This window comes from Drosophila hydei, unplaced genomic scaffold, assembly GCF_003285905.1.
Source record: "Drosophila hydei strain 15085-1641.00,03,60 unplaced genomic scaffold, DhydRS2 tig00000060-arrow-pilon, whole genome shotgun sequence".
Taxonomy (NCBI): domain Eukaryota; kingdom Metazoa; phylum Arthropoda; class Insecta; order Diptera; family Drosophilidae; genus Drosophila; species Drosophila hydei.
In genome coordinates, this window is record NW_022045656.1 from 7,214,064 (window position 1) to 7,239,202 (window position 25,139).

The window sequence follows — 25,139 nt, forward strand, 5'->3', positions numbered from 1 at the left end:
AACAAAAGAAAATGTTGGCTAAGGAAATAAAGACAATGCCGAAGAGCGAACAAAAAGTATTGCAGAGTATGTTGCCGTGTCTTGAAAAAGGGATGGCTGAAGAGTGTAAGAAGAAAGCTGCAGATCAGCTTAAGTATGAAAAGCAGCTTGATAAAAATTGCGCACTGATAGACAAAAAAGAAAAGATTAGAAAGTTATTAGAGTGCTGTGAAAATAACAACGCTAATGAATCTAATTCAAAAAAATGTGAGGAATCTGCGAGCAAAACGGAATCTGAGATCGACCCAATAGAAAATATATGTCTGTATTTAAAATTGAGTAAAGATAATCCGAAACCTACAGAAAATCCAGACAGTCCGAAAGATCAATACCTATTAAAACTAAAGAAAACTATAAGAAAACAGTGGAGCGATATATGCTTGATTCGTCCAAAACTAACAAAAACTGAACAGAAGAAGCTTACGCTTTTTCACAAATGTGTGGCATCACAAATTAAGAACATGTGCAAAATGGAGGTGTTGAAAGAGATGTGCGAGGAAAGTAAGAAATCTGCCGAAAAAAATAAAAGAAATGCTGAGTCTCAGAAGTGTGAGCGCAAAGATACGAAAAAAAATGTTAAAACTCAACAGAAAGAGGAAAACTCTTCCGCAAAACAGGTGGCTGCAACTGAGAAAAACGGTATAATTAAGGGTCGAAAATCACGGAAAGAAAAGTCTAACAATTCGAAGAAACGAGGAACACAGAGGGATAAAAAATTCGAAAGTGATTTGAAAGCTTCCAAGAATGAGAACGATCTGAATGTTGAAAAGAATAATAAGAAAGGAGAGAAACCTAACGAGAAAAAGTCTGATATGGAAGGCACTAGAATGAATGATGATAGAGATAAGAAATGTATGGAGGGAAATGAAATCAAAAAGATAGTTGAGAAAAGAAAGCAATGTACTGAAAAGAAAGAAACTGAAGAGGATCTTAAAAAAAAATGCAAAGAGGGAGCTAAACGGAAAAAGGAATATAAAGCTGCTTTAGAAAAAATGAAAAAAGAAGCCGAGCTTAAAAAGAAGAATGAAGAAAAGGCTCTTAAAAAAAAGGCAGAACAAGATGCTCTTGAAAAAAAGAAGATTGAAAATGCTCTTAAGAAAAAAGAAGAAGAAGAACGCCAAAGAAGAAAGAAAGACGAGGAGATATTTAAAAAAAATTGTGATGCAGCGGCTCTACGGAAGAGGTTGAGGGCACTTAAGAAAATTTGTGAAGAAAAGATTCATAAGAAAAATAAGGAGGCGGAGAATCTAAAAGCATTGATCCGGGAAGACAATATGAAAAAGAAAAAATCAAACGCAATAAAGAAACGTAATGAAAAATCGAATGATGCTCAAAAATGTTCCAAAAAAGAGGCTAACAAAAATAATAAAGAAGCGGATCCAGAAAAGCAAAAACGAGATTCAAAGCATAAGAAGGCGGCTTCTCAAAATAATGTCGATGTGAATGCTCTTGAAATGAAAATTAAGGAGCTTCAGATGAAATGTGAGAAGGAAGCGCGTAAAAAAGAACAGGAAGAGCAAGGAGACTGTTTCAAAAAAGAAAAAGCAAGCGCAAAGAAAGAAAATGAAAAATCGAGTGCTGCTAAAAAATCTTCTCAAAAAGATTGTCTCAAAGAAAAAAGTGCAAAGAAAGAAAATGAGAAATCTTCAAAAAAAGAGGCTGAGAAAAATAATAAACAAACGGATCCAAAAAATAAAAAACGAGCTTCAAAGCAAAAGGAGGCGGCTTCTCAAAATCAGGTCGAGGCGGATACTCTTGATATGAAATTTAAGGAGCTTCAGATGAAATGTGCGGAGGAGTCACGTAAAAAAAAACAAGAAGAAGAATCTCAAAAAAACAAAAAAAAATAGTCTAAAAATATATCTTTCCTTGCTATCAAATTATTAGTTTGACATTCTTTTACCCAATGGGGTACATTTATATTTATCAATAAAATAATTCATATGTACTGTATAAATTTTTTTAAAAATCTAAAGTTTTGCAAATTGGAGAAACAATACAAATTTATTCAAAATATTGTGATGTATTCTCCTTTTCTGTCTTTCATTTAGGGAATACGAAGTATTGGCAGAATATTTTATTCTGTATTAGTTTGGATTATATACAAACATTTAAGACTCAAATTTGATTAAGCCTTTTATTCAGAATATACATATATCTAGTACTCCTTTTTAAAAGTGTACAAGTCAAATTTTCGAATCAGAATGCTCAGATCAGAATGGTCAAGACTACAAAGCAGTAAATTTTTGGTTCTCATGATGTTAAAATTTTAGCTACAACACTTTCTTATTAAATACAAAATTGTTTTTGTTTCATTTGCGGTATAAATACTAAAATTTTGTCAATCAGCATGTCTTTTAACAGACTTACATCCGTTTGTATGCATAAGTCAATATTGAGAAGCATTTTTATTCTTACGGGCTATTTGGACTGTATGCATTCCACAAAACTTTCGATAAAATATACGCAAGCTATGTCCTATAATAAAAAATCGGACTCAGTTTCGGGATCTTCTGATATTCAGCAGAATCCTTGTGACTTATATACAAAAATAATGTATAAAAAAGAGAAGGAAAAAGAAAAACAAGAAGCGGCCTACAGAAAGCTGAAAGAAGAGCAACAGCTCAAGAAATATGAAGAAAAATGTATGATAGGTCAAAAAAGAAAGCTGACCGAACAAATACAGTGCATGGATAAGAAGGAAAAAAAATTATTGGAAAGTATGATGGACTGTTTAACACGCGGCATGAGAAAAGCCTGCAAAAAACTAGCGCAAAAGAAGCTTCGCAATGATAGAGAACTTGCCCAAAAATGTGCAGTCAGGATTAAAGCGGAAAAAATCAAAAAGCTATTGAAACTTTGCGAAAAAAAGAAAACGAATGCTAATAGTTTTGGGGATAAAAACACAGAAGACTCAAAAAAGAAATTTAAAAAAAAATGTAAAAAAAAAATAGACAAGACACAAGAACCCAAACAAATGGAAATGAGTCGGGATAGTAATAAACGGAAAGATAAATTCAACCAGAAGCATAAATCTGAAAACACGCCAAAACTTCAAAAAGCTGAAAGTCGAAAATCGGCACCTAATAGTAGCGATCCAATTGAGGATATTTGCGCTTCCTTGTCCAGAAATAAAAAAATGGAGAATTTCTCAGAAAATCCGCAAAGCCAATATTTAGCTAAATTAGAGAAATGTATTCGAAAGGAATGGTTAGATATCTGCATGTGCCGAAAGACTTTTACCAAATGTGAAAAGATCCAACTGGCCCGTTCTCATAAATATCTGCTAACTTGCATTCGAGAGCAATGTAAACAAAAAGTAGCGGCAGAAATATGCTCCGCATTTAAACCACCGAAGCCCAAAAATAAATCAGCTAAAGGAAATAAATTGAGAGAGCACAACAAATCTATCGTAAGTATAGTGGACACAAATAAATTGGAAGCGATCAGCAAAAATAAGGACTTACAGAAGGATGTTATAAAGGCAAAACGCGAACAAAATGAGTTTATCAAGAGCGAAATACAAAAACTTAAGAAAAAGTGCTTGGACTATGCATATAAGAAACAATGCGAAGCAGATGCTCTGAAAAAAAAGCAGGAAGAAGCCATGAAGAAAAAGTGTGAAGAGGCGGCTCTGAGAAAACAGTGCAAAGAGCTGGCTCAAAAACTGAAAGAGGAGAGCTTGAAGAAAACATTTGAAGAGGAGAAAGCGACGCAGGAACATCAAAGCAAGCCATGCGCAGAGAAAAAAGCGAGACACGAAGAAGATGCTCAGAAGAGAAAGCGCAAAGGGAAAGCTGTTAAACAAATGTGCGAATCTCTTCAAATAAAGCAAAAAGAAGAAGCTCTCAGAAAAAAATGCGCTTTACATAGAATACGACAAAAGGATCAAGAGCAGACAGAAAAAGATGTTCAGAAGAAAGACTGCGACGAATTGGAAATGCAAGACAAGTCACAGAAAAAGAAGAAAGATCACATTAATAATAAATGCGAAGAGCAGAAAGAGAAGGAAGAAGACGCTCAACAGCAAAATTGCGATGTAGAAATTCTTCATGAAAAATGCGAAGCGCTTATTAAACAAATTGAAAATCAAATGCGTGAGGATGCTGATAAGCAGCGAGAAGAGACTCAAAGACAAATATGTAAAGCGGAAGTGAAGAAAAAGCAAAAGGAGGAGCCACTTAAGAAATATTTCGAAAAAGAGAATGAAACGAAACGAGTAGAGATTCTAAAGAAAAAAATTCAAGACCAGAAGAAACACTATTTAACAGGTGATGAAGCTGATTTGAAGGGAAAGTGTGAATCTCTCAAAAAAAAATTACAAGAAGTTATCAGGAAAAAGTGTGCTATGAAAACAGTGCGAGACATGGCTGAAAGGCAGAAACATGAAGAGGAGGCTAAAAGAAAGAAGATAGAGAACGAAATAAAACGCAACGTCACTCAGAAAAAAAAAAAACGAAGAAGAAAACTTAAAAGAAAAGTGCACAACTCTAAAAAAAATATTAGAAGAAGACGATTTAAAAATAAAGTGCGCTTTGAAAAAATTGAGAGACCTTGCTAATAAGGAAATGCTCATTGAACAAGACAAAAGAAAAAAGTGCGAGCAAAATAATCACGAAGACGCTCAGGAAAATGAATCTTTAAATGAAGCTCTTAAAATTAAACTGGAAGACGCTATTAGGAAAAAGTGTGAAATGAAAAAAGTGAGCGAGGCCTTAGAAAAGAGGATGGAAGAAGAAGCTCAAAGAATGAAATGCGAGGAGGAAAAGAAACACAACGATAAACTAGAAAAAAAAAGGAAAAAATCTCGTAAGATGCCAAGCGGAGCTCTGAGGAAAAACCATGAAGAAGACGCTGTTAAGAAAAAATGTGCAATCAGAAAAACTCGTGACGCGGCAGAAAAGAACAAGAAAGAAGAGTTAGAAAGAAAAAAGAGCGAGGAGGCAAAGAACCACAGAGAAGCTCTAAAGAAAAGGATCGAACTAGAAGCTTTTAAGGAAAAGTGCGAAGCTCTTCGGAAAAAGCAGGAAGAAGATGCCATTAGGAAGACGTGCTCCGTGAAAAAAATTCGAGATGAGGCTGAAAAAAATATTCAAGAAGATACAGAAATACAAGCTTTTACAGCAAAGTGCGACGCTCATAAGACAAAGCAAGAAGAAGACGCTATTAGGAAAAAGTGTGCAATGAAAGAAGAGGCAGAAAGACAAAAGGATGAGGAGGAAAAGAAGCGAAAAGAGGCTCTAAAAGCAAAGATCGAACAAGAAGCTTTAAAGGAAAAGTGCGAAGCTCTTCGGAAAAAGCAAGAAGAAGATGCCATTAGGGAAAAATGCGCCGTGAAAAAAATTCGAGATGCGGTTGAAAAAAAAATTAAAGAAGAGGCAGAAAGACAAGCTTTGAAAGAAAAGTGCGAAGCTCTTAAGAAAAGGCAAGAAGAAGACGCTATTAGGAAAAGGTGCGCATTGAGAAAAGCGCAAGAAGCAATTGAAAATAACATGAAAGAACAAGCAGAAAGACTAAAGGATGAGGAGGAAAAGAAGCAAAAAGAGGCTCTACAAGAAAAGGTCGAACAAGAAGCTTTCAACGAAAAGTACGAAGCTCTTCGGAAAAAGCAAGTAGAAGATGCCATTAGGGAAAAATGCGCCGTGAAAAAAATTCGAGATGCGGTTGAAAAAAAAATGGAAGAAGAAGCAGAAAGACAAGCTTTGAACGAAAAGTGCAAAGCTCTCAAGAAAAAGCAAGAAGACGCTATTAGGAAAAAGGGTGCAATGAGAGAAGAGGCAGAAAGACAAAAGGATGAGGAGGAAAAGAAGCAAAAAGAGGCTCTAAAAGCAATGATCGAACAAGAAGCTTTTAAGGAAAAGTGCGAAGCTCTTCGGAAAAAGCAAGAAGAAGAAGCCATTAGGGAAAAATGCGCCGTGAAAAAAATTCGAGATGCGGTTGAAAAAAAAATTAAAGATGCAGAAAGGCAAGCTTTGAAAGAGAAGTGTGAAGCTCTTAAGGAAAGGCAAGAAGAAGAAGCTATTAGAAAAAAATGTGCAATGAAAGAGGCAGAAAGGCAAAAGAATGAGGAAAATAAGCGAAAAGAGGCTCTAAAAGCAAAGATCGAACAAGAAGCTTTTAAGGAAAAGTGCGAAGCTCTTCGGAAAAAGCAAGAAGACGCCATTAGGGAAAAATGCGCCGTGAAAAAAATTCGAGATGCGGTTGAAAAAAAAATGAAAGAAGATGCAGAAAGACAAGCTTTGAAAGAAAAGTGCGAAGCTCTTAAGAAAAGGCAAGAAGCTATAAGAAAAAAATGTGCATTGAAAGAAGAGGCAGAAAGACAAAGGGATGAGGAGGAAAAGAAGCGAAAAGAGGCTCTAAAAGAAAAGGCCGAACAAGATGCTTTTAAGGAAAAGTGCGACGCTCTTCGGAAAAAGCAAGAAGAAGAAGCCATTAGGGAAAAATGCGCCGTGAAAAAAATTCGAGATGCGGTTGAAAAAAAAATGAAAGAAGATGCAGAAAGACAATCTTTTATCGAAAAATGCGAAGCTCTTAAGAAAAGACAAGAAGACGCTATTAGGAAACAATGCGCACTGAAAAAAGCGCAAGACGCAGATGAAAATAACATGAAAGATGTAGCAGAAAGAAATAAGAACGAGAAGGAAAGGCAGCGAAAAGCAGCTTTAGCAAATATGGGCGAACTAGAAGCTTTAAGGGAAAAGTGCGAAGCTCTTAGTAAAAGGCAAGAAGACGCTTTAAGGAAAAAGTGCACACTGAAAAAAATGCGAGACGAAGTTGAAAATACTATGAGAGAGGAGGCAGAAAGAAATAAGAACGAAGAAGCTTTAAAGGAAAAGTGCGAAGCTCTTCAGAAAAAGCAAGAAGAAGACGCTTTAAGGAAAAAGTGCGCAATGAAAAAAACGCAAGACGAAGTTGATAACATGAAAGAGGAGGCAGTCAGACAAAAGATCGAGGGCGAAAGGAAGCGAAAGGAAGCTCTAAATAAAAAGACCGAACTACTAGAAGCTGCTAAGGAAAAGTGCGAAGCTCTTGGAAGAAGGCAAGAAGAAGCTTTAAGAAAAAAATGCGCATTAAAAAAAATCCATGCCTCATTTGAAAAGATACAAGAAGACAGACAAAGAAAAAGACAAAAGACTAAAGAGACTAATACACAGGAAAAAACAAAACAGGACAGGCAAAAAAGCGAAGAAGCTGCAGAAGAGTTGATTTATGAGGAGAAGGATCAAAACGCAAAAAATATTTTGCTTCGATCTTCTCTTTATAGAACAACTGGCAAACAAGACTTTCAGCCCGGTAATAAAGTGTCAATTGTTGGCGCTGGAGCCGTCGGTATGGGTTGCGCCTTTGCCCTGCTATCCAAGCACGTCACGAATAATATAGCCATCTACGATGTGAAGAAGGACTTATGTTATGCAGAGCGGCAGGATCTTCAACATGGGTCTCTTTTCCTTAATAATTGCAATATTGACAATGACACTAGCATCGAGTGCACCAAAAATTCGCGCGTAATAGTGATTGCTGCTCGACCGCACAGTGAACCAAACGAACCACACTTAACTCGGCTCAACAGATCGGCAGATATTATCAAGCAAATTGCTCCTGAATTACTTAAGTATAGCCCAAAAGCTGTCTTTATCATTGTATCAGATCCAGTAGATCTGATGACTTGGATTACTCGCAAGATTACAAACCTACCCTATGAGCGCTGTTTCAGCACCGGGTGCCACTTAGATACTGCTCGTTTCCGCATGTTCATAGCGCAGTTGGTGGGGGTGTCGACGAGCTCGGTCCAAGGAATGGTTCTTGGGGAGCATGGAGATACTTCTGTACCAATATGGTCCTCCGTCAGTGTGGGTGGAACCCTACTAAAGAACTTGCTGCCGCCAATAGGTACTGATGAAGATCCGATGGTATGGTCGAATGTACACAAGAGCGTAGTTAATGCTGCTTATAAAGTAATCGCTGGTAAGGGTTATACAAATTGGGCGATCGGTCTTACTGTAGCGGACGTTGTGTCTGCTATATTTGAAAACAGTAATCGCATCATGTCGTTGTCAACAAATGCAAAGGGTATGTGTGGAGTTAAAGACGAAGTTTTTCTTTCGCTGCCTTGTATTATTAACCAGTGGGGCATTTATGGAATATTACATCCTCAACTTTCAGATTGGGAGAAAGAGAAGCTCAAGAAGTCGGCTAAAAGGTTACTCTGCACACAGAATAATATGAAGCTCTAATTGCCCGATTTTAGTAAAGTTTTCAATATTAATAAATTTCTTTTAATTGGTGTAGGCAGAGCTTTTTGCCAGATATAGAATTTCGTTTGAAATTCACGTTTTGTTTTTACTGTTTTAGTACACCGAAAACGAAATAAAAATAAATATAAATATATAGCTCGACTCTGAAAAACCGCAAAGAAATTTATATGAAGCACCAAGTGTAGGCACACTCGTACAAAATTTTTCCGTTGAATCTTTCAAGAAGCGTTTGAGTTCGCTTGAAACACGTCGTACTGCATTACCGTCTATTGAATTGCGGCGAATTGTAAAATATCTGTAAAACGCATGCTGAATTTATTTGGAATGAAAACTCAGATAAATGAAACTTTCGATGGCTAAATTCTGTACCGCATATTTTCTATAATTTTGACTACATGTATTCCAAATTCATCAAATAAATATGTATCAAAATCATTAGTAGCATTTTGCGATAACTGTCAAGTCTTTGATATAATCATTTTAGAAACCAGAATAAGTATTTATTTGATATTCAAAATTAATAGCCTTCAACCTGAAATAATGACAAAAACATATTTGTTTTGGTAATGATCTTTTTTTTAAATTCACATTAGTTTTGAGTGCGTTCTGCATGATGACAAACCGCTTCACTCACGGCCTTTATAATACTTTTATCAAACATGAAAGTGGAAATAATATAAGGCATTCACATGCCAAATCAAAACTGACCAGGCGTTTTGCTTCTTCCTGCTCATCGAGGTGCAAAGACGATAAACTTTTAAACGCTTTCCGCAATTGCTTGTATAAACGTTTAAAAGAACAAGATGTCCAATCTGGAAACAAGGTCTCCATTGTCGGGGCTGGCGCCGTAGGTACGGGATGTGCTATGGCCCTACTGTGCAAAGGCGTTACCAATAACATAGCCATATATGATTTGAGGAAAGAATTTTGTTCTGCAGAGCGCCAGGATCTCCTACAAGGATCGCTTTTTCTCAACAATTGTAAAATTGACAATCGGACAACTATCGAGTGCACTAAAAACTCACGCGTGGTGGTGGTCACAGCTGGAGTGCGCAGCAAAGCAAACGAATCACGCCAAAATTTAGTCCACAGATCGGCAGAAATTATCAAACAAATTGCTCCTGAATTAGTTAAGCAGAGCCCAAAAGCTGTCTTTATCATAGTAACAAATCCAGTGGATGTGATGACTTGGGTTACTCGCAAGATTACAAACCTACCCTTTGAGCGCTGTTTGAGCACCGGGTGCCATTTAGATACTGCGCGATTCCGAATGTTTATAGCGAAGATATTGCGGGTATCAACGAGCTCGGTACATGGAATGGTGTTGGGAGAGCATGGGGACACGTCTGTACCAATTTGGTCCTCTGTCAGTGTGGGTGGAACTCTATTAAAGGACTTGTTGCCCAATATTGGCACTGACCAGGATTCGAACGGATGGTCGAATGTACATAAGGATGTGGTTAATGCTGCTTATAAAGTAATCGCTGGTAAGGGCTATACAAATTGGGCAGTTGGGCTCACCATTTGCGACGTTGTGTCTGCTATATTTGAAAATAGTAATCGCATCTTGACATTGTCTACAAGTGCAAAAGGCATGTGTGGAGTCAAAGACGACGTTTTTCTATCGCTACCTTGTATTGTTAACCAAGGTGGTATTTACGGAATAATACGACCTCATCTTTCAGATTGGGAGAAAGAAAAATTTAAGAAATCTGCAGAAGTTGTGCTTAATATACAGAATACTGTTAAAATCTAAAGCACCAGAAACTTTGAAGATTTACATAGAAAATTTAATGTGGATTTCATTCTGCTCTTATTTGATAAAAAATGATTTATAATAATTATTTTATAATTAAATAATAATTAAATTATAATTAAACAATAATTTATTAATAAGTCTGTTCATAATATATAGATAAATAGATATAATTTGCATTGTGAAAATTTTGTGCCATATCCTTTTTGTATTCCACAAAACAATTTATCCAACAGAAAAATAAAAATTTGAACATGCAGCAACCCTTCCTCAAAATTTGTTTAACCACTACATTTCAAACGCCAGAAAATTTTGTTGTTTTTTTTAACTCACTTCAAAAATTATATCTAAATTTTTTGCTTAGGCATCGTACATGATGAGAAGGCGCTGTTTGTCCGGAATATGTTCTAATTTATCGACATGCACTATTGTGAATAGAATGAGACAATTGCCTCTAGATGTCATTCAAATATATATTACACGATCTGGTTCATCAAGATGTAGGGAAGATAAATTTTTGAATGCTTTTCGGGCCTGCTTGTATAAACGTTTAAAAGAACAAGACGTACAACCGGGAAACAAGGTCTCTATTATCGGTACCGGTGCTGTTGGCATGGTGTGTGCAGTAGCTCTGCTGTTGAAAGGGATTACTAATGACATAGCCCTATTCGACATCAATAAGAAATTATGTACTGCCGAGTTTTCGGACCTGATACACGGCTCTTTATTTTTAAATAATTGCAATATTGCAAATTGCGGCGAAATTGAATCTACGCGGGACTCGAGAGTAGTTGTAGTGACGAGTGGAGTACGCGTAAAAGCCAACCAGAATCGATTAGAAGTTACTCAAAAAACGGCGAATATTATTAAGCATGTCATGCCTGATCTAGTTAAACAAAGCCCCAAGGCAGTATTTATTATAGTTTCAAATCCATCGGATGTCATGGCCTGGCTGGCCCATAAAATAACCAAGTTACCCTATGAGCGATGCATTAGCACTGGCTGTCATTTAGACACTGCACGTTTCCGATTGTTTATTGCGCAGGTTTTGGGCGTGGCTACTAGCTCAGTAAACGGATTTGTTCTTGGGGAGAATGGAAAAAGCTCAGTGCCGATGTGGTCTTCAGTAACCGTAGGTGGTGTACACCTTGAAAAACTAGTGCCAAACATTGGCACGGATAAAGATATTATGCAATGGTCACAAGTACATATGGACGTCGTCGAAGCAGCGTCGAAGGTGATTGCTTTAAAGGGTTATACAAGCTGGGCCATTGGACATGCTGTCGCAGACGTTGTATCTGCTATATTCGAGAATAGCAATCGGATATTGTCATTGTCAACGAATGCCAAGGGTATGTGCGGGATCAGAGATGATATATTCTTATCGTTGCCGTGCATTGTAAATAAATGGGGTCTTTTTGGGATTATTCGTCCACATCTATCCGAATGGGAGTCTGCTGCGATGAAGAAATCGGCCAAAGAGGTATTGAAGGCACAATGTGACATTAAATTGTAGAGACTGCAAAAAGGGACTTTGACATTGTATTCAGTATTTTCTCTTGCTTTCATGAAATAAATTTATCGTCAGGCATAGTTATAAATGATATTTTTATTTTGGAACAAAATTTATTTGCTTTCTGGGCGTTGCCAATATGTGGCGCATTTGCAACTATACACAACTAAAACCAATTGTTAACGGCTGCAAACGATGCCAGCTACCAGTAGAATTTAACTCTAATATTAGAAGCAAGGGTTCCTCATGTTCACGGACGTCACTGACAATTATTCCAAGCAAGAACCTTAATAAGAACGAAGCTAAAAAGAGCGATCAAGCAGTGAAATTTAAATGTATTTCACACTCTTTTGACAATCACTCCAACAGCAATTTAAGTAATAAAAACTCCACTAGGGATCTACCATTAAAAAGGGAATCTGATATATGCGCCAGGAAAACTCTGTCAATTAAGAAAAATATTGAATTTGCCTTAAACAAGAATTTACCAACACCTGAGAAACCTGAGAACTTTATTAAAACGGATTTATTTGCGGAGAGAAAAACTAAAATATACCTTAACAGGTGTATACCTTATAAACGAAAATCAGGAAAATGTGTGGACCGCTTGGAGGATCCTTTTCAATCGACGGACGAAATAAATTCAGAACGGTTTTACGATTGCGAGGAAGTATCTACAGACTATAGCGACTTATTTACAGAGTCGATGTCTAGGAAGACTGATATGAAATCGTACAATTTAGCACAGCTAACGAGACCAACAGAAAGCAATAGTCAATTTTCAAATAGAACTCTTTCAGAACAGGCCGAGCGACTCAAAAGTTGTCCATCCAATGTGACGGGAAATACTACGAAAATTCAACGCTGCTCCAACATGCATTCCGATGATTTTATAGTCCAACATGATGGCCAAGCAAAAGATTGTGAGGCCAAATCAAATCACCAGAATATATATATGCTATCGGGGACATTACGTTGCACGAAATGTAATGCCAAGGTGCCAAAGCATTATCCAATAAAACCAAATGATCGGTATAGTAAAAATGCTGTGCCAGCTCACTATGAATTAGAGTTTAAAAATATTTTAGGAGCCAATGTCAAGCGCTCTTCTCATACATATTCTGATCTTCAAAGTCGAATACCCCCTACCAATTTTTGTCCAGGTTCAGATCAACGAATAAAGCTAAATGGTGGTCTAATCTCCAAATTCTGCCAGTCATTGCCATACTCAGTAAATACTCTACGCGAATCTTTGAAAAATCTAAATCCTACGATTAGCTCAAAACGTACCGGCCACCTAAAGGATCCAGTACAAGAATATAATAAGAAAGGTAACCTACCGTTTATATTTAATGGTATGCGTGTATATGACGATATACCTAAGCCCAATAAAAGCTCTATTGCAGATCATTGTCCTCTTCATTTTAAAACGTTGCACAAAAATCATGCAATTCAATCCTATTGTAATAATCAATCTTCTTCTGAACATGCACAACCAGAGTTGAGAAAGAAATTGGTTGAATCTAACGCTGATTCGTTATTTTTCAAAGTAAAAAAGAATTCAAGCGATTTATGGGCTAATCAGCCGTCTAGAAAAAAACCAAATGCTACCGTCAATAATTTGATCAAATCGGGAAATAAAAACGATTACAAGAAACCAGTACAGATTGCCAACCAATGTGAGATGGAACAAAAAGTGTTGATGAAACGCACAAATCATATTCAAACACGAAACGATATACACAATCTTAGTAAAATTCTATGCAGTAAGGCACAACCGTCTACAAATCTTGGCTGTGAAGAAAATCAAATATCAAATTTCAACTGCGATCCCAGCTCAAAAAATCCAAAATACATGGATCCCAAGAAGACTACTATTGGTCCATTAAGAAAAGCTCAATTGACGGAGTTGCATTGTCACAAGTCTAACAGTATTAGGCGTCTCCAAAAGCTTCCCATGATGGCATTGAGTGATAATAATTCTCATACTCAACAGCAAAAGTTGAGTAACGGATTTGACTTTTATAGATTCGATGAGCAACAAAGAATCGAACCTGATATCGGCTACATCAAATCTGAAATGAGCCAGATTGATAATATTATCAATCAATGTGAGATACTCAAAAAAAAATATGCCGCACATCTAGAAGATAAATTTGCGGAATATTTACAACGGATGTTTATAAGGAATAATAATGTATTGCACGAGGCCGGATCGATGCTTCAAAGAAAATGCTTGGATACTATCGGAATACAGAAAAACCAGCCTCTAATCGCCAAACAGAACAATTCGGAAATTGTACTGAAATATCAAGAACTTTTAAGCAACTGCAAACGTGAAGAATTGGAGAAAAGATACAAAACAGCGAAATCTAACCATAAAAAAATGCAAAAAAAACTTCAGGCAACAGAAAAACCCCAAAACAATGGCGAAAAATCGCTGAATTGTTCAGAAGCCAGCTTACTGAAGCAGTGTCTGAAAACTCAAAGAGAAAAGAAATGTCTCTATGAAAGTAATGGTATCGGAGCTAACTGTAAGTGCATTGAAGCAGCGGACAAATGTGATGCGACCGACTTACAGAACGCACATGCCTGTGAAAAGAAAACAGAAGTGACTGAAAGAATCTACGCAGAAACACAAGAGAGGGTAGTCGAGAAGCCAAAACAACGTTTGGACAAGGAGAAATTAAGGAAAAACAACAAGCAGAAAGACAAAACTACAGTTAAAACGGTTGGTGATCGGATAAATAAAGATTTATTACCTCCCTGGCATATGCTCAATGATGATCTAATTTCATCTATTTTCCAAGTGAATAATCAGGACCACCCTGTCGACATGCGCCGTCTGGAGAGTGAATGCCAATTATTCGATGCACAAAATAAAAGAGAGATTACAAAATCTGGTGGAATATTCGAAGCTCTCGGTATTCCCTATTCCACACATATGGATAGCACAATATATTTGTTTGAACTTCGAAATCGGCTCGCTGATAGCTGCCAACAACTTCAGTCATCTACTACGCCACATGAAGGTAACTTAGAGGGTGATGAGGTTAGACAGCATGTAGACCAATCATTGATAAATCAGTGGACAAATAAATTTGGAGAGCTACCGTTACAGATAAGACCAGGATCGAACATATTATTGCCCTTGCCCCATTCTAAGGGGAGCTACTTTATTAGTGAAAGCAATAAATATACTCCATTAAAGTGGCTCGATCTTAGAATGGGTAAAGAGTTCGAATATGATGATTCTGATTCTTAACCAGTTATTTAGAAAATTTTGATCGTGCAACTTGAGTTAAGGGCTTAAATTAAATGCGTGTATACATATTCTATGTAGAAACACATGTAAGAGTTATTAAAATTGATTCGATTTGAATATGTTAAAAATATTGTTGAATATATTTTATTATTTGTTATTAGTTGAATAGCATATAATTTGGAGTTAGGAAAGTAACGAACATATTTGACATTAAAACATAATAATAAATGTATATACTTAAAAATAAAATTGAAGAAGCTGTCCCCTTTTAAATCTTGCTTTCAGGCGTAAGTAAATAGATTCGTGAAATTATATTGTATTATATAAATGCCATTTTCATTAAAGAGTATCTGCCGAACAGACGAATGGCCTCTTAAAACAATTGTTAGCTCTAAGAATACTTACTTAATACTATAGAAGTTCGTATGGGCACATAATTTGGATAGTAAATCAACATAAACAGAACAGTAATCGAATGTAATGATTTCAGTCTTGTTTTACTGACGAACTGATGAATTTTGTAACATGGCGTATATAGTCAAGCAAATACAAAGACAAACACGCCTCAACATTGCATTGCGCAAATACGCATATATAACTCTATTGCTATCTTTGCTTTGGGTTATGAATTTCAGGGCATGATAATGAAAGTTATCGGGCATAAAGTAAACAAGCTTGAGGTGCTGCCTTCATGTTTAGACAGGCCATCAGCAGACAGACAGAGCGACTGGCAATGCGTATTTGGTTTTCATTTCGTATTGATTTCACAGGACGTTGATAGGACGGGGTGTGTGCTATATTGGCAAAGCAAATTTGCAGACGCCTTGACTGGCCATCATCAACAGCCATCCGTTTAAATTATTAACGTATGAGTAATTTGTATGACATATAAACAAAAGTCTGTGTTAGTCCTATGGTTCAGTGATTGTAACTCCCTCGACCTCAGGCTATGTCGTTGCTAGGACCTTAACTTTCATTCTGTTTCATGTGTTGCCCTCGCTATTTGCGTCCTTTTTTGGGTTTGCTATTTCAAATCAGACGGCGTCGACGACAACAAGTACTCTCTGTCAGTCTGTCCGTTCCCACGTGGCAGCCATGGGTTGTGCGTCTGGAGAATTCGTTTTGTATGCGGTAAATGAGTTGTGTGTAATTAAGTCCTGTCATATGATAACTTGTGTGTGTGCGTGTCTTAACGCGACTCTGATAGTTACAGAAGGCTGCTACGGAATTCGAGCCTCAAATTGAAAGTCCTTCGAGCTGGCAAAACATTGACAAATATTGATTAGCTGCTCTTTGAATACGGCATGTTTTTGGTTGCCTTTGCAACTTGTGAAAATCTACTATATTTAAAACTTAAATAAAAAAATATTGAAGTACGGGTTGATGAAACGTTTTATTATTATTACCAGTATTCAATATTTGATTGATCAAAAATAAGCAGCCTATCTTATTTAAAATAATATCTAATTTTTAAGTCTATAAGCCATTGTTATATAGTTCAATATTAACTTTTTCTTTATTTCTTTTCTCATTTTAGGTAAGTGACATCTCCTAAAATATGCGTAAGATCACACACAACAATCGCATTAAACACACTTTTATCTTACAACACCAGAAATTAGCTGAGGTAAACTTTTATTAAAAATAGTCGCTTTAATTTGAAAACCTTTTTAACTACTGCAAAAAAGACTCAGAACAAATAGACGAAAATAAAGATAAAAATCAAAGTCTAAAAAATAGAAAAATACATCCTATAAACCGACGCACAAACAATTCGAACTCTGAATTCCACGCAATGAGCAAAGCGTCAAACGTCAGACGCAAAATCAAAGCATACTTTTGAGAATGCTTCAACGCAACCGCTAAACAACTGGCCACGACCGAAAGACAGACAACGACAGTTGGACAGATTGACGGACAAATTGCGAGCCGTTCAAACCGTGCCCGGCCGCATAGTTTAAACAAACTTTTTGCTTAAAAGCTGAAACACAAAAAAAGACAAAAAAAAAAGCAAAATTGAGCCCGAAAAAGGGGAAAACTGGAAACGGCACTATTACATTAAAACAGAAAAATAATTGCAAAAATTTCTACCAACTTTTTCAACTTTCCCTGGTTTTTTTGTTTGCTTTTCATCTCATCTGTTTTGTAGAGTTTTGCGTTTTGCTAGCGTTTGTTGTACGCATCCATTCTTTGAATAGCTGGCAAATTTCACTTGGCAAACTTTAAAACGGGCTGACGACGCTCATTACAACTAATAATGTTAATAATCATTAAAGTGCCGCATTAAACGTGATTACGGCTTGTTCCTAGGATCTAAAATGATGAAGGGACGGACTTTTGGAGAAAGCTGCCACAATTGCTTTGCCAATAGGCAAAATATTTCTGCGGCTCCGGCTGCCGCCGTGTGGCACACACAAATTGCAAAAATTAAAATACTTTTCAAAACTAATTAAAATTGTGTTGCATATTTTTTGGGAACAACTTCGACTGGCCCCGGGGCGGCGTCTGTTCGGTCTACTTGTGACCTTTAAGCTTCGACAACTGCTTTAGCAGCCTTTGGTAGCTATTGATGTTCTACATCAACTTCGATTATTGCGGCATATTTAAGACGAACGCTATTTGCATCTCAGTCGCTCTCTTTATTTTATTCCCTTTCCCTTCCTCTCCATCCTTCTCTCTCTCTCTCTCGCATCATCGCCTTTGCCATCTTTTGAGTGAAGAAACTTTTGCAATTTTTCTCTTGTGTTTTGCTTTGGTCTTTAGGGTTTACCATCTCTTTCCCTTTGTTCAGTTCAGATCTGATATATTTAAAGTTGAGATTACGTTAAAGTTTAGATTGAATTTAAATACACGAGAACTTATATAATTGTATTTTTTGTAGACTCACAGACCAGGATATTCTTTGTTAAATATTTATGGCGTACTCTGCTGTTTCTTAAAGAATATTTCGCACTCCTTGTTGCAAGTCGAATATGCAGAAGCAAGAGCAATTTGCAAAGTCAGCTCTTAGGCTTTTATACTGTCTGCGAAAGACTTCGTTGCTGCATTAGTTGCGACCTACCCTTTGCTATACCTTAATCGATCCCTTTACATACACATAAGCACACAAACACACACACACACACACACACACAAACACTCATGCACAAATACAATACAAATGAGCAATGGCCCATCGGCTGCTGCTGCAGCAAACATCAAACGTGTTAAGCAACTTCAAAGCTCAGCCAAGTGTATGAAATGCGTCGCTGCTCGCTGGTCGTCGTTGGGGCAGCATTGAACACGCCACGACTTTTGCAGCCAAAGCAAATTAAAAGGAAATAATGGCGTAGTGGCATGCAACGCAATGAACGGTGGCTGCCACCCGAGCCAGGAGCAGCAGACTTCTTCTTCTGCCTCGTCAGCTCGTCATTCCACTCGGCGACTAAATGGTGCACACGAAGTGCTCACGTGCACCTGTCGAGCAGCCCAAATGGGATATGGGATATGAGCAGCACGAGAATGGATGCTAGCAATGTGAATGCTGTGGATGCATTCGAATTACGGCACAAGTGAGTGCAGCTTTGTGCTGCCGTTCAGCCTGATGCTGGCAATTAATTAGGATTATGTGTGTCGTCTGGGCAGCGCCCAAAAGCATGCAACACATGTGCGTGTACCCACGCCTTTACTCGTCGTGCGCTCGTCAGCCCTAATGGGCACGGCGCCAGCTTGACTTCCGCTGCGTGACAGACACTGCGCCTAAATAGTTTGATTAGGCAAATTTATTGCAGCACGCTTTCAGGCGCACTTAATGGCCGCAATCCCCCTCCAGGTGCATATAGGAGGCAGCCAGCCGTAACGGAGCTCAATCAATCATCAAAGTCGGTGCCTGCATATTTTTAATGATGAAGGAGACGTCTTCAGTAGACGATGCTCATTAAAAAATATTTGCAGCACTTGCAACTTGCCCAGCGTATGCAATTAGAGCTGCGCATGCATCGAGCGTGAATCCTCTCGTGTCACGAAAAAGATTAAATCACTCTAGGTAATCAGCAAGGGACTTAGTTCTAATAAAAGGATAGATATATTAATAGGCAACTGTAATCATACAATCTGCTCTGTATATATGTGTAAATGTATAATCCAAAACTGATGAGGAATTTTGTGTCGCGCCTGTTCAGGCCCGCTCTCACCTCCAGAAATACCTTCTCTTGGCTTTGGTTTTAATATTCTTGGACGGTGTCCTTCTGCTTATAGGCGTCCATTTCTTGCTAGCACTAACGACTTTTTAAGTATTTACACACAATTTGGCGTTCGCGTTGGGCAAACTTTTATCGCAGACAGCCGCAAAGTATGTAACGGCATTTTTTCATTTGCCTCAAGTTGTGGCATCTCCGCTGACACAATTGCTCAAAGGCAGAGGCAAAAAGGCGCTCGGCTAATTTTTCTTGGCCCGTTTTCTTTATTTGTAGTAAAAGTTTACGCTTCATTATCTAACAGTTTTCCCAGCTCTTCCACTGCTCCAGTCTTGTTTGTCATTTGCAGCTGGAAGTTTTGATAACTAAAAACAGCAGCACTTTTACATGCAGCTAGCCCAAGGCGTTCATTCCGAAAGTCCGATTCAGTTTTGATATATATATATATATTTTTAGACATATACGAGCTTGTTTTAATGTATGTGTGAGTGAGTGGCATTGTGGCACCTGCTGATAAGCCGCCGCTCTTTTGTGTTGCCTTTAACGCCGCTCGAGCAAACATTTGCCAGCTCCAGTTCGCCAGCTGCCTTAAGGTGTGTCACATGCAACTTGACTGCTATGTACACTAGTTCTTTTTGTTCTTCTTGGCTTTCATGTTTTTCTAATTTTCAGCTTTTATGCCATTTTTTATTGTAGTGTAAGGACTGCCTCAGCGACTATGTGTTAACTTTTGTGACAACCTAGCTGCAGGCAGCAGTGTTTGTGTTTGCTACGGTCAGTTGCAAAAGGCTTTCCAAAACTCCTAAATTGCATGTTTGTGGCTAAGAAAAATACTGCAATAACAGTTGTATTCTTGACAAAATGCAATATCTATAAGAGAGCTTGCGTTGAACTCAAAAGACTGACGTTCCACAAAACATTATATGCTATCAGTCAGTAGGCATTTTTAAAAGCATTTATTAGAAATGTAGGATAAACATATATTCATGCAAACGTGAGACCTATTCTGATTCATTTAACATTATAAAATTATAAATTTGTTTGTTAAGCACAACATAAATATCGCCTGTGAACCAGGATTGCATAGTAATCTCAACCTGAGGGAAACCGTCGTGTTTGTTTTAGTCTTGAGTTTCATAAGTTCATGGAAAATAAAATCCCATTATAATTATTCTATCTATCTATCAATTGATGTTAACAATTTCAGCCTAAAAACCAAATATAAAAACCATATATTTTCCTAAAATTAATTTTTTTCTATCGCTGAACTTTCGATGTTCGCTTTAAGCTTTGCTAAAAACAATATCTATTGCCTGCGATGCAGCTGTTGTCAAGTCTCGGCTTTATTTTGCTCCCACGGCTGCCAATAGCACGAAGAGAAAAGCAAGCAGAACTTCGCAGCCGAGTGAACGTGCCGTCTATGCAAACATCAGTTGGGAACAAGGCAGAAGGAGTCAGTCAGCCGGAGTTGCCCGTATTTAATTTCAGTGTAAACTACCTCTTAGCCTGGCTTTTGCTCCACGGTCAAATCGACGTCAACGTCGGCAGACGCGACATCAAAGTGAAAGTCACGCGTTTTACGTCTATTTACCACTTTGTCTGGTAGTTTTTTTTGTATTCTTACTTGCATTGGGAAAAGCGCAGACTAGTTGGTTTTTCTGTCTCCGGTTAGTCTGCCCCGTCATTCGCGTCTGGACGCCAGCTCGTTGGATGTGGGCTGTTGTCTGCCTCATTATGTTTTACTTTTGGCTCGCTCACTGTCGCTCCGGCAATATTTTTATGTAAACAACCAACAAAACAGGCAAAATGGCAAACTGGCAAACTCTCAAATGCCGCACAAAAACGAGCAAATCATCAGGAAAAAAGAAGATGAAGAAAACAATTCAGCAGACGGCGCCCTAACGAAGCGATGTCTTCGCTCTTTCATTTGCTTTGTGCAATTATGGGCATACATACATCCGTTTCTCAGTCTCTTTTTGAGAAATTTGAGAACATGTTGGACAAAATGTCGCGTCATTGTTGCTTGGTCCATCGATTGGTACGAGCGATAAAAATTTAATTGCAGCTTACCAAAAGACTCTGGGGAACTGACCTTGGGTCACTGGCGTCTGCCCAGCCCGGCTTATGGCTTATTCCGTTTAAGTTTATGCGCAAAAAATTCCAATTTCACCTTTCCCAGGACTCAGCTCACATATCTTATGCCATAGTTTAAGTAATGTTCAAGCTGAAAGGGTTACTCTTGCGGGGTTTTTATATTCCCTTTCTTTTCATTTCCTTTCTTTTCTTTTCTTTTTATTTGTGACCTGCATAAAATCTGCGTTAAATTTCTTTACCGGCAGTCGTAAAGTAGGCAACGTGTATTTAATTTGTAGCTACTTGGGAATTTCCTATACCCTGCATTAAAAAAAATGAGTATAGAGCATGTAAGTTCTCGTATAAAATAAACAAAAAACAAAATATTTGTATTTGTTATAATAAATATAAATAAATTACAATATAGATTATTTCAGTGAAAATGAAAGTGTCGTATTTGCATTTTGTCTATTGCGAAATGTAGTTTTAAGTCTTATAGCACACAGGGTATTAAGCGTACTCACTAATCCAAGTCTTTGGCTGGTTTATTTAGAGTTCGCCGACGCCTTTGGCAAATATTGAAAGGAGGCAGCTGGCTGAAAGTATGCTACATATTGTTTGCACAAACGCACTCGATCGCTAGTCAGGACACGACTCGACAAGAAGAGAATATCCTTGTGCCACGCCCACAAGCCATAGCGGGCCATGCGCTGCTTTCTGCTGTTTGTTTATTTACGCACAAGCGAGGCAAAAACTTATTTCATATTCATAGAAAAATCGCAGACACATGTGCTATGCGAAGGTCCAAGCCAGCTGTTATATATACAGACACACACACACACATACACTCACATAAAATACACATGCACACAGCTCGTTTGGCATTGGGTGGAGTAAATCAGCAGCTAAGTAAGTAAAATGCTTCATAAATTGCTTCAAGTGGCGCAGCTGGCTGACAGCAGCTTTGAAAGCATTATGCGCTAGCAAATGTTGGCCCAGGACCCCAAAGACAGCCAAGGATATGGCAAGCCTTGTTTGTGTTGGTGTGTGAGTGTGTTGGCGTGTGTGTGTGTGTGTGTGTTAGGGCATCCGTTTTAAAGCATATCAGCATGCATAAATCTAAATCAAAGCCATCAAATGAAGAAATTCTAACGAAAATCAAAGTCACTTTCATCATGATTATGATGATGATCATCAGCAGCACGATAATCATAATACATAATGATTATTGTGCGTATTTTCTTGTAGAACCCATTTGCTTTTGACTTCAGTAGCCTGTTGGCAAAATTCAGGCAAGCGTAAAATTTACGCATCTCACAATTCCCCGAAAATATTTGCACACTGAAAATGTCTCTGATGCTCCGGAAATTTTCAGCAATATTTTGCTTATTTCATGTAGCGCTTCCTCTTTTTCACTCTCTCACTACCTCTTGCTCATTGTCTTTGCTCCCTTTCGCACATAAGTCAAACAATTGTGACAGATTTTCTTAGTGTGCGGCCGAAAGGATTTGTCTCTGACGTTTTATTTATTTATGGAATTGTTCAAACTGCCCAGTTAATAAGCGGAACGTGTTGATAATTTTGTATTAGAACTGTTTTTGTTGTCATTGTTTGGGGCTTCGTTATGGCTTTGGTTTTCCGTGTCTAATTTTGTTGGTCTTTAAATTTAATTGCTTGTAAGACTAAATGGAAAATTAATAAGTTGAAAAATGTGCTCCGGAAGCTCCAGCAATTTGTGAAGCAATTTTCTATAAGCACCAAAAACTGTGTGAAAAGGGTTCTTCGAGGAATTGGGGAGTCCTTTCAATGTGACAAATGTCTCAGGAAATGTGAAATTTATTTGCCATACTCCGTCGATAAGCGCAAAATGTTGTGCTTTGACTTGGAAATAATTAATCGGAATAAAAATATGAAATTGAACAGCTTGAATAAGAAGCACCTAAACAGTCTAAAAAATATTCTTAAAAATAAATAGAAATTTTAATTTTGGTATAATATAAATTGTGACTCAATTATTAATATTTATGGAAATATTTAGCAAAGTAAAAGGACACAAAAAGCTAGCAAAATTATCATGATTTATTAATGATATAAAAGCCAAATGTTTTGCTTTGCTTTCGCAAAGTGATAATATCTTTAAGTTTTTTTTTAAGCATATATTACGTTGTGGGTTACCACAGAAACTTCATCGATTAAATTTTACATAATTAAATTCAAATAATTTAACAACATTGTGTAAATACAATTAGAAATGAAAAGTTATCAAAAAACTGATTTAGAAAGTAATCAAGCAAATAATTCAAATCACTAGCTAAAAATAATAGAAAGCTTAATGCATATTATTATCTTACACACATATCCTCTCATACACAGCCACATTTACACATAGAAGACAATTAATAACACTCACGCAAAGAAAACATATATGAAAGAGGAGAAATTAGCATTCAGCAGCAAATATCTTTCGCTTAGTAAAGGAAAGAGTAAGAGAATTTGACTCCAAGTCCAGCTAGTGATAAACTGGAGAGCTGTTCAACACTTTGCATGCTGATAACGTATATTACATAATTGCGCCTAATGACATGCAACGAAATTACATAAAATTCAATTTCCGCCCACACAAAATGCAAACATAGCGCAGTACGACTCCTTGGAGAAGTGCTCTCGACATTCAACTCTTTGGCTGCATACAAAAGCCAAAATAACATAATTATGCTGACGAGCTATGCGGAAGAGCTGTAGGTGGGGGTGTAACTGCCTGCTAGCTACTCACTTAATAGCAATTTAATTGTGCTCATAATTAAGTTCGTGTGTCTGCTTGTATGTGTGTGTGTCTGTGTGTATATGTGGTCAATTGCACCAGCTGCTCTCGGCACTTGGATCCAACTGCGCAGCTTGTACAGGTACTGGTACAAATTCGAAATTAATATTAAATCATTAACACTGCATGCTGAGCATCGACTACGTTTTGTGCTGTTCCGCTTGCAGGCCTTTCAAACTGAAGCATCCTTTCATTAATCACTTACGTTCGTAATTTCGTTGATTATCGACGCCATCCTGTGCGTACAACCATAAGTAATTAGATAGCGCTGCAATGCGTAGCTTTAAGGCACCTTGATTTATGCTATTTTCGAGTAATTATTCAAACAGTGCCAGCTATAAGTATGCAACCAGCAACTAGCAGCAGAAAAACATTTGGCTGAGACAACTGTGAATTGAAACTGTGTCAAAGATGGCCACCAAAACAGAGCGAAGTTCTTTGGCGCCACTGCCGCGTCGACAGGCAGTCAGCCAAATGAGCACTGACCCACTGACTGGGTGGTTTAGCTGGTACACAGTGGTCGAGTGGTTGGCTGAATGTTCTGCTGCTTGCTATGTACATGATTTATTATATATACATTTTTTGTGTCTTTCAAAAGTCTACATATATCCTGTAAGTAAAGAGAAACCGGCATATTAGATAAAGTATTTATATGTGGCAAATTTAGACTTCCGAATATAAACTCTAAAGAGTATTGATATTGTTCGAAAGTTGGGAAAGTTTTTGTTTTTTTCTGACATTTTACTAATTTTACTTTTTAGCTATTCTTTATTTCTTTATAAATTTGGCTTGATTTTCCATATTTCGCTTTTCCTCTAGTACGAATATTTTATTTTTATGGTAGTTCTTAGTCAAACACATCGCCCTCAGTTTATTCCTAAATTTATGTTTTAGCTGCCTGTAAGTGCCTGCCCCTGAACATGGGCTACACCATCCCTATGTCCCACTCTCCGTTTCATTCCTTATTTCTTTCTTTTTCGTTCCCATCCCAATCTAATGTGCAAAATGACCCAGTGACAAATTGTGTAGCCAACTTGCGGACGCTTCCCTTATTCGCGTAGTGCTGACCGAATGTATGTCACTTTTCTATGTGTCTGTGTGTATGTGTGTGTGTGAAAACAACAGAAAAAATTATATTTATAATAGTTACTTGGTATATACTTGAATTTTGCACGCTATTTAACCGGACACTTGTCGCTTGGAATTTATGGGTGGACTGCTCCTGATTTATGCCAGAGCCCG

At 37.5% G+C, this 25,139-nt stretch overlaps 4 protein-coding genes across 7 annotated transcripts in view; all 4 read left to right on the top strand.

Moving 5' to 3' along the window:
• The window catches only part of LOC111595466 (hemicentin-1), a 174,413-nt gene that overhangs the window by 68,728 nt on the left and 80,546 nt on the right, over nt 1–25,139 (top strand). The gene's annotated exons all lie outside the window — the stretch shown is intronic.
• Nucleotides 2,304–4,622, top strand: LOC115482753 (axoneme-associated protein mst101(2)). Its single transcript, XM_030222717.1, has one exon. The coding sequence runs from the start codon at nt 2,390–2,392 to the stop codon at nt 4,598–4,600; it is 2,211 nt and encodes a 736-aa protein (XP_030078577.1). The 5' UTR covers nt 2,304–2,389; the 3' UTR covers nt 4,601–4,622.
• Nucleotides 4,606–8,649, top strand: LOC111595459 (axoneme-associated protein mst101(2)-like). Its single transcript, XM_030222699.1, has one exon. It carries the CDS (start codon nt 4,608–4,610, stop codon nt 8,271–8,273), a length of 3,666 nt encoding a protein of 1,221 aa, XP_030078559.1. The 5' UTR covers nt 4,606–4,607; the 3' UTR covers nt 8,274–8,649.
• LOC111595474 (L-lactate dehydrogenase B chain-like) lies at nt 8,718–10,052 on the top strand. The gene has a single exon (XM_023309240.2). It carries the CDS (start codon nt 8,905–8,907, stop codon nt 10,048–10,050), a length of 1,146 nt encoding a protein of 381 aa, XP_023165008.2. The 5' UTR covers nt 8,718–8,904; the 3' UTR covers nt 10,051–10,052.